The sequence below is a fragment of the Maylandia zebra genome, linkage group LG19 (genome assembly GCF_041146795.1).
Source record: "Maylandia zebra isolate NMK-2024a linkage group LG19, Mzebra_GT3a, whole genome shotgun sequence".
NCBI lineage: Eukaryota > Metazoa > Chordata > Actinopteri > Cichliformes > Cichlidae > Maylandia > Maylandia zebra.
In genome coordinates, this window is record NC_135185.1 from 7,690,715 (window position 1) to 7,702,907 (window position 12,193).

General features: G+C 41.3%; 1 protein-coding gene across 1 annotated transcript in view; it reads left to right on the plus strand.

The window, feature by feature from the left end:
* The window catches only part of atrn (attractin), a 136,418-nt gene that overhangs the window by 115,398 nt on the left and 8,827 nt on the right, over positions 1–12,193 (plus strand). Inside the window, exon 28 of the mRNA XM_004554785.3 lies at positions 10,181–10,295. Coding sequence (XP_004554842.1) covers positions 10,181–10,295 — 115 coding nt within the window. The remainder of the gene's footprint in view (positions 1–10,180; positions 10,296–12,193) is intronic.

A 12,193-nucleotide genomic window follows, 5' to 3' on the forward strand; every position in this document is an offset into this window, starting at 1 on the left:
TGACGGCTTTTTGAGTGAAAACATCCCCGCCACCCCTCCAAACACACACACAACATTCTGAATTATAGGTACGGTGAAAAGAAATCTGTGTAGAGAGAAAGTGCTGAAAGTAGTAGAAGGGTAGATTTAAACATAAAGGTCAAGGTGAGGTAGAGATGGAGGTTTAGAAGACTTCATTATAGAGCGGAGTTTAACGTGCCGGCAGTAGAAGTCGGAGTGGATTGAAATGCAGATGCCGAGAATAGATGCAGTAGCAGAAAACATTTAAAAGTAGGAATCGTGCACTTATAGAAATTGCAGTTTAGTATACAACGGCACAGAGCCGCAGGCAGGCATACCTGTGACTGTGCGCTTTGTGATGAATGACCCCTGAATGCAGATGCAGCTCAGAATTATAGGACTGTGCAGCAGGCTAGCTCAGGGCCCCTCGGCTCTGACAGGGTCCATGCATCTCAAGGGGCTTGGATCATGAGCACAAGGTTACTTCTAGCAAAGGCTGCGGGGCCCCTCGGGAAGATCAGCAGCTAATCAAACCCCTGCTTGAACAGAAACTATGCCGCCTCTTCACATCTCTGCTCCTCTGTCCTCACTTCTTCTCTCCTCTTCTCATCTTTCCTTTCCTTTAAATATTCCCTTCCCTACTGCCTCCTTCTTCGTCCCTCTTTCTTCTTCTCGCCTTCTTTTAACTTCTTTGTAATTTACCATCTTTTACTGTTTTTTCTCTTCTATCTTCATTTAATTCATTTTGCTTTCTTTGCTTTATCATTTGCCCTTTCTTTTCATTTTTTTAATGTCCTGTTTTCATCTCTTCTGTTAATCTCGGGCTTTTATTATCTTATTTTGTCTTTCCTTTGTCTGCTCTTCATTGTAATTTCCTTGGTTAGCCTCTTCCACTTTTCTCTGTTTTATGCCCTCTCTCCCCTTTTAATGCATTCTTGCATTTTCTACATTTCGATTTTTTTCCCCTTTACCCAGCAGTGGTTCTCGTCTCTACTTTTACTCTTTTCTTGATGGCTTCCGTTTGTCGTTTCTCTTCTCATGTCATTTATTCAAATCTATTCAGTATATTTTCCCATTTCTTTATTTATATTGCTTCTTCTGTTCTTGTCTTCTTATATTTTGCCTCCAGTTTTGTCCTCCTTTTGTCCTCTTTATTTTCACTTTTTTCTCCATTTTGACTCATTCTGTCCTCTGCTTTGTATCTTTTCTTTTTCTTTTCGTCGCTCTTGTGCCCTGTCTGACATCCTTACTTCACTGTAGTGTTCTCCTCTAATTTACTAGCCCTTAAATGATCCTATCAGCTGTCTAGGATTTTCTATTGGCCTTATCTGTTTTTTCCCCTTTATTGTGTGTGTTTATGTGCATTCTGTGTGCACTCCTGTGTGTCGCTGTGGCGGAGAAAGAAAAGATGCTGCAGAATCAGACTCTTCCTGCTCTGCATTACCTTTTCTTCTTCCTGGTCTTTTTTTTCTTGTTTCTTCTATTCTTCCCAGCCTGCTCTCCTCCTCTCCATCAGGGTAGGAGCAGCCCAGGAGCAGAGATCCAATTTAGATCTTCCTCCTCAGCTTTCTGTGCCTTAACCTGCTCACAGTGAGTGTGCGCTATCCTATCTCCTCCCAGCTCAGATTGAGCGACTCGGAGCAGGTTCTTCCCCTTGTTTCCATGCTGTTTTATCAGGATGCTACAGTTGTGTATTAAGTATACGGGAGGCCAGGCGCCGCACAGCAAGCTCAAGATCATTAAAGTTGTTTATAGTCACGATGGGAAGTCCAAACTTGCTCCGCCGATGAGATATATTCACTCAGCTCCTGCCAAATGGAGCCTGCGGTCCCAGCATAGCAGGCAGATGATTACCTTTGTGACGCCTTCTGCTCTGCTTTTATTCATAGATACTGTGTGAAGAGAGGAAATCAGGACATGTGAGGCAAAAAAAAGTAGTGTTTGCTATTGGGAGGGAAAAGTATTGTTTTATCTAACGTGTTTATGATATGTCATTCTAAGCTGCAGGTCAGGCGTATTCTACTAATGTTGGTGTCTTTACCTATTAAAACCCTACTAGGAGTTAGAGCAGGGCGATATGGCCAAAAATATTTATCACGATATATATTTGAAAATTTGCGGTAACGATATAACCGACGATATAATTGATGCGAGACAAAATACAACTCCACAACATTACTAGCGCAAAAAGACAACCTTCCATTTATTTTCACTTAAACAAGAAGCTGGTTTTTATGTACATTAAAGCTTTATAAAAATGTAACAGTGCAAATGCAAATTCCTTGCTGAAAGTTTAACCAAAAGGCATTTCCAGTAGAAATGGGCTGACATATCCTGAGCATAACCATGTATAATATCCACTGAAGTTAAAAAGAGGTGCTTTGCAACATTAAACTGCAGTGTGCAGTACGTATTTTTCGGACCATAAGGTGCACGGGATTATAAGGCACATTAAGCGAAACAAAGCAGTCAGATAAATCAAACTTTATTAAACTCATTCTTCTTGCTTCCTCCACTTCTGTACCATTGATTCATTAATGTTGAATTCTCTGCAGCTGCTCTATTCCCATGTTGCTGCAGTATATTAATGACTAACCTCGTATTGTGGATGGATTATCTCAGTTGTTCTCCTGACTGAAGTTTGGTCCGTTTACAGCATCCTGCCATGCGATTGCATTTGTCTCTAACCATGAAGAACCTTCACGTTAACTTTTATAAGTGGAAAAGTGTTAGTGTTCGTCCTCCAGCTTCACTGTTTATGTTATGCTAACATAGCTGTGTCGCTAGCGATCACGTAGCACATCATTATATACCAGCTAGCCCAACTTCAGTAACCCTGCAAACGTCGCTGCTGTTTAGTTTCCTGTCTTCATTTATGTTGGAAGTGATAGCAGAGCTGTACGTTTGATTTTTTTCAGAAATCTCTCAGTCAGAACATGCAATATCATGCTTAGGTAACTAGCGAAACTAGCGAGCTAACTTCCGCTAGCTTCCTGCTAACTTCTAACTCCGTTAAATGTAATAACTTTTGTTTTCATGGATGCCTGGAAGTTAAACTTTATAGTTACACCTGGTAAAGCAGCAATGCTGATCGTTTTATTAAAGATGAAAGAATTTAGACAGTTTTTAACTCTAAGTGATGCTGCAGTGTTGTTTGACCTGAAGCATACTGAGTTTAGGACCCAGATTACTCCCAGATTTAAGAGCATCTTAGTCCGACAAATATGACAATAACAACGGCTGCTTGCATGTTCTGCAAAAAAATGTGCTTTGTTGTGTATCTGACGGACAAACACCAAACCAGTTCCACATCACGGAAGTTGCACCATTTTTACAAACCAATTCTGGTTCATCTGTTTCACTCAACAATCGGCCATGTGCGTATGAAAACAAAGGCACTGCGCATGCGCGTTTTACTCCCATTCTATCGCGATATTTCATTTTCCTATCGTTGCCTAACATTATACCGGTATTACCGTGAACGGTATAATATGGCCCAGCCCTACTAGGAGTAGTGTTTTCTGATCAGAGTGGAGTCTGCCACATTTCAGGCCTGATTATAGGACAAAATGACTGGTTGTGCATCAGAAGTTATTTAACTACCCTTCAAATAACCTGGAATCTAATGGTCATCAACCCACATCTTTGTTGAGATATACTGAGTTATCAATACTTGCCCTTAAAGGTACAGAGAAGGTCGTCACATTCTGTCTTAATGAGGCAAAATCAATCAGCGCAGATCAGTGCTCAGTTATTTTTATTTGTTGTTTTTTCTTTATGAAAGACAAGATATTCATTGTGTACCTCATTTTTTAGGTCCTTTCTGTATTTCATTGTGAAATGGGAAAAAAAAAGGACTTTTCCTCCCAGATTGAATTACAATTACATGCAATTACACATTTTTGATGTCTGAGGTTATATTTCCTGAGGTGTTTTATGTTGTTTTGTCAGTAATCAGTGTTTCTGTTCTGGCACTTATGTAAAAACCAACAAACAGAAATGGGCTGAAAGATGAGGGAGCACTAGAAGAAAAGTATGTGCCTTTTGTTTGTTTTGGCCAGCACATCAGATACCTCAGTTTGTTTGAGCTTGTGTGTGCGTGCGTTTGTATTAAAAATGACAGCCATTGTTCTCTTCCGCTGTCTTTAGTCTTCAAATAAAATTAGCATGCGGTTGGCATTACTGCACATACGCTTCAGTGAAAAAAACCCTCTAAATTAGACAAGAACTGGACTGAAAATTAGTGGCAACAGATCCTATACTTGCATGTTTTGGTTCAAATTCAAATTTAAACCAAATTTAAACTTGGTTCATGTATGTATAGAGGAGGTCAGCAGCGAGTGTCTACAGCCATCTGTAAAACACAGTGGAGGCTGTATCATGGTTTGGGGCTGCATTTCAGCCGGGGATGCTGGGAATCTTTTTGAGTTATGAATGCTGAAAAAAACCATCCAAATTGGCTCCACCAAGCAATATTAATTTACTTGATCTGACTGTAAGTGCAGTAAAAGCATTTTTTGGAACATTATCAGTCACGGATTGTACTTGAACATTTTTGAAGCTCAGCGGGATCAACTTGACAGAGAACCGAACAAAAGGCATCCAAAGTTCAAAGAAGAGCTTTGAATGTCCATCAAGATTGTTTTGTATTTACTCATTTTCATCGTGGTCTAATATTAAAACCAGTTTGGTGATTTGAAAACATGTAAATGTTACATTGGGAACGGGGCAGGTACTTTTAATTAGTATACTTACATGCTTTTTCCATTTATAATTGCATATTTGAATAAATTGCTGCACATATTGCCTATTTGCCCAGCAAAACATAAAGAAATATGTGTGGTTGGAGGCTTTTGCACAGTACTGCACTTATATATAAACTTCTCTGGAGGATTTAGTTCAAATCCATCACCATATGTTGCCATTACAGGGTGCCAAATGATTTTTGGTGGAAAGAAACCAACTCACTAAAAACTCAAAGTTGGCTCAGTGGTGCGGCTGTACCTGGTGAGTCACCACAACAGGGAGACTGGCTTGCTCTTGTTGCTGCTAGGGGAAAACTATCCCCTGGCTGCTGCTAAAGTAGAAACGAATGCAGTGGATGAAAGCGGAGCAGCATGCGGTTGCTTTGTATGCCCACATCAATGTGAACGTATGTGTGTTTTTGTGTGTGTGTGGGCAATGCTTCCTACTGGGCTAATTACTGGAGGTAATTTAACAAAACCTTTTGCCGCTCTGCCTGGCCACTCTAGATAACTCTCCAGAGTGGCGGCTGGTGAGGGAGGTTGAGCAAGGGGGAGCCGGCGGAGTTGGGGGAGAGCGCTTCAACACCATATAACAAAGGCATCTGCTGGGGAATGTTATTAACATGCAGCTTCTGAAGAAGACCACAGAAAAAGACACCTCCTTCGGGGAACATCTTAGGCAAAGACAAAGCACGCTCAAAGAGTTTGAAAGGATGGATAATTGAATTTTTCAAGGTGTTGTTTTTTTGATCCCCCCCATCCCTTAATTTCTGCATAGGACAAAATAAAATGTATGTTGTGGAAGATAAATTAGGTGTGTTTGTTTGTTTTGGGGTTTTTGGTTTTTCCTGTTTTGTTTTTCTCAACAATAGAAAGTGAAGCACCTGCCTAGTAGTGTCAAGTTGAAATTGAGGTTGTACACTGGATGCAGTGCTGATGAACACCGCAATTGACAATGCAACAAGGCCTGTTGAAATCAAAATGATCCCATTGTCACATCTCACATCAGTCTGATAGCGAGTCTCTTCCAATACCACACTTATTCGCAGTGCCTACTCCCTCTTCGGTCTGAATATGAGATACCGGTGTTATAAAATGAGAAACGACACGAAAACAAGTCACAACCTAAGAGCAGCTTGCAGCTGCTGCGGTGGAAATTGGACTTGGACTCTAAGCTGTGAAATTAAAAGCTGCCAGTCTTTTTCTTCTTCTTTTTTTTTTTTTGTTTATTTATTTTTACACAGAATACAGATGTGCTCGAGTCATCACGGCGCCACTTATTTTTCAGTTGTAAAAACATTGGATGAGAAATCCATTCTGCCTGAGGCAAAAACAGGCCCGTGGACTGGAGCAAACCCAGCCTAGTTGAAGTGCTTCTGGCAAGGCCAAAATAATTGTTTCATCTTTTCTTGTACCAAGGCATCGAGGAGCAAACTTAGCCAAGTGTGGTATTGCTCTACCTTATGTTGTATTGGTTGTCAGTTGTCGGTATTTTTATTCCCATTTTTTTTAGCAATCCGTGTCAGCAGAATATAATGATGTTCTGGCACCGTGATTTTGAAAATGGGAAGAAATGATCCTTATAGTGAGTGCTTTGTTGTCTTATCTCGTTATTGAGTCATCACTCATTTATCACACAAAGCTGTAAGGGATATTAAGGTTGTTTTTTTTTTTTCTTCTTCTCTTTGTTGCCTTGGGGGAAAATATTGGCTTTTACTTTAATCAAATGAAAAATAGGATGCTTTTATCTGGTTCTCTGCCACCTCTCTTGTGAGTCTTTAATTTTGCTTTTCTAAAGTGCCTTTGGAGCGCTATAGACACCTCTGACTGCGTCCCACAGCAACCTTCACAAAAAGTAAATTAATATGTAGTTCATTTAAATCTATTTTTTTCATTCCCTGTAAAAACCTTAATTGGATATTTTCTGTTTCTATACAGTATACAGTGTTTGAGGTGCTCCAGAAAATTGATAGTAATCAAAGTCAGACCTGATTTTTATTTATTTATTTCAAAAATCAGAACACTAGCTGACAAGGTCATCATACACATGCATTAAACATGATATCTGTGCTGTGAATTCGTCTGTATTTGCCATTGAAATCCACTCTTAGAGAAGGACTCGTGCTTTTTTTCTATTCTTGCTCAGCCTCTGTTTTCGTGAACTCACTGAAAGGAAAGAGAGAAAGAGCTGTGCCTATAAATAGTGTAATATGTGTAAGGGGAATTCCTTGAAGATAAACTGATTGGTTCATACGTGTCATTTCAGACACAAGTGTCAGAAACTTGACAGCTTGCAGAGTTTAGCAGCCTCGTGTCTCACATGGGATGAAGCGTAGCACACTTACAGTTTCCCCAGTAACCACAGATGTTGGGAGGCAAGACTGTTTAAGAGTTTCGGAAATCATTTTTTCACGTTTAGTGAGGCATTTAGTGCTCGTTTTTGAGAAAAATCCTTTAGTCTTATTAAATGCAAACATATAAAGGGGCTGCGTTATGTGATAGCTGTGGTAGCCCTCAGATGTCAAACACACAGAAAACACCAGTAAACAACAGAAATGGAATAAAACACAAAGACAACGTTAAAGATACACAAAAGATGAATAAAACACAGGGAGTTGGATAAAACACAAAGTACATAAAACAAAAACACTACAGTAGTTTTGGGGAGACAATAGCGTCACTGAACAGCTGTGAAAGTGGCATAAACCAAAACATGCAAAGTATTGCACTGAGACGTGTTTAAAAAAGCAGAGAGAGAGTAAGCGCAGGTCATATGTTTCTATTCATATAATACTACATGTTATATACTACAGTAGACTTTTGTTATTAGCTGTTAACTTGTCACTTCTACAGCTGTTACGTCACATTATCGTCTCCCAAAAAAACTTTGCTTGTCTTTTGTGAGATTTTTCAGCATTTTTACATGTTCTTTTACAACTTGGGGTTGATGTTGAAATGTGACAGTGAGCACCACCGAGGCAAGCGATTTAAAAGACAAACAAATGGCAAAAGCAAGGGAGTGAAAGAGTGTTTTTTTTCCCTTTTTAATAGAGAACATTACATGGAAGAAGGAGCTCTGTCTTCACCGTGATAAGCTGTTGTGAAGTTTTCCCTTGTCTGGGTCAGAGGTCATGAAGGAGACGCTGTGGCACACTATATGGATTGTAAAGCATAAACTCTCTGTGATTTTAGCCTTTTAAAAATATCTTTACAAGAGTGGGGTGGAGGTGAAGAAGGAGGCTGAAGGAGAAGAGAATGCAAAACAAAGCAGTGACCCATCCTATTATCTATGGGCCTCTTTGTCTACATTAGTCAGATTAATTTCTCAAAGCCGTGCCACTGTTACAGTAATTTATTTATTGCGTGTCAGAGTTGAGAAGCAGGCCACAGCTTTAGTGTCTAGAAATTTATTTGCTGCTGCTGGTTCGACTGCAGTGTTTCCAGAGGGTGACACGCCAACACCCGTCAGTTCTCAGGAAGGGCTTTAATGCTGTGTGTGTGTAAATGTGAGAGGAGAAAGTGTTGCGAGCTCTTATATACACACACATTGGTGTTATGCACACGCAGCGCAAAGTGTAAAGCCAGTTTTTCTGTTTAGCCAGTTGTTATATGAACATAGGCTTTGGCTGAATGCATCTTGGAATACTAACTTATTTCTTGCATTAAATGGTGTTATTTTTAGAGGTGCATTTTGCTGGACAAAAATAGTAAAAATGACTGTTAAATGTAAGAGAAAGTTTGCTAGCAGGCCGCCATGTTGGTTTTTGCCCAAAATCTAGGAGCATGGTTTGCATTTGCATGGTTGCACGAGGCCGTAGAAGAGAGATAGGCCCTGTCGATTATCTGTTACGACACCGCCCTAGTGGCCTGTCCATCAAGCGTCCAGTGCTGCGAAGCATTGCGATCTCTTGCGTGCAAGAACCCCGTCTTGGGACATCTCCCATAAGAGGGTACAGCTGTGTGAAAATGATACGGGAGTGCCAGAGTGTCCTACCCAGTCAAATTGCAGTCATTGCTTTTAGAGAAAAACGGATATGATGGTTTATCCATGCATGAGGCCGACGTGTAAAATCACCAGCACATTTATTGAGTGTCTGGAAGGCATGATGGTATCCACTAAGGCGTACTGTATACAGTGCACATAACTGGGCATAAAATGCCCTTCTCTGTCAGGTTGTACCTGAGCATGGCCAATTGCACAGGCACACCTCCGAAAGCACACGTGCCATAAACAGACAGACACACATGTGTGCGGGCATAAACAAATACAGACTCCCTTCTGTTACAGCACCAGCTGAACTGAATCCCTACTCAGACACACACATACATACATACAGACACCCAGAGGCATCCAGGTCTTTGTGCCACTTCCCTAGCTACCTGCGAGACAGCCTGTGTATCCTGCTGGTATGAAAGGTAAGCCTCAGAGAGACGGAGCAGAGAATAAATGTGTAAAATGGGTCAGAGCCTGAATATCATTACTGCCCTGCTCCCCATGTGTATACTTACTGTGCGTGTGTGTGTGTGTGTGTGTGTGTGTGTGTGTGTGTGTGTGTGTGTGTGTGTGTGTGTGTGTGTGTGTGTGTGTGAGAGAGACAAGCTGTGATGAATTTGTGAGTGAAAAGGCGAAAAGAGTGTGTGCCTAGTGCTGTATGTGCGTGCGTGTGTCACTTTAGCTGCATTCCCACTCGGGGAGTTAAACTCAACTCTCCAGAGTATAAAGACTGCCATGGGAAGGATCTCAACTTGTCTGTTTTGGAAGGTTTTGTGTTTGAGCACATTGAGAGGCAGTGTCAGTAGTGTGTGAAGCCATGCCATGGCCCAATTTTTCTTGTCCGGCTCAGGAATTCAAAACACAAAGCCAGAGAGACACAGGAAGTTATCTGTATGCAGGCAAGATGGTGGCATTCTCCATATCCATATCCTCTGTCGAGGTAAAACTATAAATATTGTACGAGGCTAGCATCAGCAGCAGATCCAGACAGTGTTTACAGGGTGGAGGGGGGGGGGACTCATCCCCCACATATGGATGAGTCGCTGATAAAAAGGAGATATTGGTATTAGAGAGTCAGGCGTGTCAGACGGCCTGCAGCGACCGGAGCGCACCGCCGACCCAAATCTCCATTCAGGCGTCTTCGCTTGATAGCCACTCATTGCCAACGCTGCACACATGTGGCATTGTCATGAAATTGTGCTCAGTTGGGGATTTTGAAGGTTGGAGGGGTGGGCAATTTGTGCCTGCAGATCAGTAGTTGCATCTCAGCACGGGATAGAAAGGTGGGTTTTTTGTGTTTCTGTGCATGTTGCTGACACAAACAAGAACAGTAACAGTAAAGCCTCTGTTATCCACGGCTTTGAAAATGGTGTGTGTTCACCAGGATTTGAGAGCCTTGTGATGTATACTTTTTTCTTCTTTTCCCATTTTCTTTCCACAGTCCGTCCCAAAACCCATCGCCCTCGAGCCTTGCTTTGGCAACAAAGCCGCCGTGCTCTCCATCTTTGTACGGTTACCCAGGGGCACTGGCGGAATCCCTCCTCCAGGACAGTCTGGTAAGACGCAGCCTTTAAAATCCTTCACTTGTTTTTCTTTCCTGACTTGTTTGTTTGATTGAGCCTCACTTTTTTACATCATCTTTCCTTGATCTGACTTCCTCCCCCCTCTGTTATGTACTGTAGCTTTGGTCTTAGTCGGTCCATGACAATTTTGAGCCTTTCAGTCTTTTTTCAACGTGGTTCACTTCCTCTTTCTTTTGTTATCCAACACTGACTTTATGATCCAGCCTCCAGTGTATACACACACACACACCAGCTTCAGTTTTAAGAAAATGAAACTGGTGATCTTGATTCTTAATCTATAGATTAGTTAAATTTTTATTTAATATTTGTACAGGATAAACCTGCAAAATGCTTCCAAGTTAATGCATTTAATATACATGGATAAAAAATAATTGAGAGCTCGCGCATCTATTTTTTTCCCCCAGGCCTATATATTTAAATTAAAAAAAATTAGGATGCAAGGACCAGATTTGGGTTTTGGTGGGAGGTAAAAAAGCACTATCAGCATTTAGAAACAGAGCACAGTGAGAAGATGACATAAAAATTAGGAATTTAGAGATTTCTTGGTTCCTTTTTCAAAATATAGGAAGGAGAGAATATTTAAATCAAGCGTGCAAACTGATTTGTGACGTGCTATTTGCACTGATATTTAACGCTGGAAAAAAGCATGTATTGCGCCCTGTATTAGCTCACTTGCGGCAGCAAAACCTTCCAGCCACTCTTTAGTTTTTAGCAGTTGGAGAAAGGAGAGAACGGAGGGATCACGATGTGGATTTTGGACCCCATCCTGACAATAATCAGGCCTTGGATGGACGTCAGTCTGGATCAATACCTTTACGTAAAATATTAAATTTAATTACACTCAAATTGAACCGTTGTGATTTCAGGACCATGGAGAGCACTCAAGGTTTCACAGTGATCTCATGAGCTCTACTTGACCACATGACTGATTTTTAGTGGTGGACCTACTCAAATTCAGCTGCGTGCACTTTGGACCAGTTGCCAGCCTCTCACGGGGCATTCGCACTCTCATTCACACCTATGTGCAATTTAGGATCACCAATTAACCCGACCTCACTAACTGCCTGTTTTTGGACATCAGCTGACTGTGCCTGTGTTTGGAAAACAGCACAACAGTTGTAAATTACTCGCAGAACCAACCACACCTCTGAGTGCTACTTGGGGATTGCGTGATTTTTAGTCTCAGCAAAATCATGCACATCCATCTCGACAGTGGTCTAACATGTTTACAGTAATTACTTCATGTAGCACCATCGTTTTGATGTGGATGTATTCATTTTTAAAAACGCTGCAGCTTGAAAGCAGCAGTGCTATTCCTGGTTTTCCTCAGTTACTGCTCTTCACTCCCTCCTTTTTTCCTCTTCCTGTGGCGAAATGAAGACTGCTTGTTGCTTTCCTACCTTCATCTACTTGGTGTGTTAGGAAGCATACTGCAGCTATATCCATGCAGACTCATTCTGTGCTTGATTCCTCTCTATCCTCTTCTCATCCTCGTTGCTTTAAAGTGCAATCTAGTGTTTTTCCTGTTTCCCTCTGCTCCCTTCTTTCCCTTCCTCCTCCTTTTTTTTGCCCAACTTCTGACTGCACTGAGAATTGAGTCCATTACTTTCTTTCATCCTCTGCTCTGTCACTTGCTGTCTTCACATTCCCACCCATGCTTCATCTGTTTTCCTTATCTTTCTTTTCAAGATCCTCTGATAAGACCCAAGTGCTGCTTCCCTTACCTTTTCTTAGTTTTTGTTTCCTGTTCTCTTTCTTTTACTGTCTCAATAATTCAACTCGCCTTTCTTTCAGTATTTTTTTCCTCCTCTGTGTTGTATAGCTCTTTGCCTCCCACAGTTGCAATCCCCAGACCATCAGCATGCCTAAGG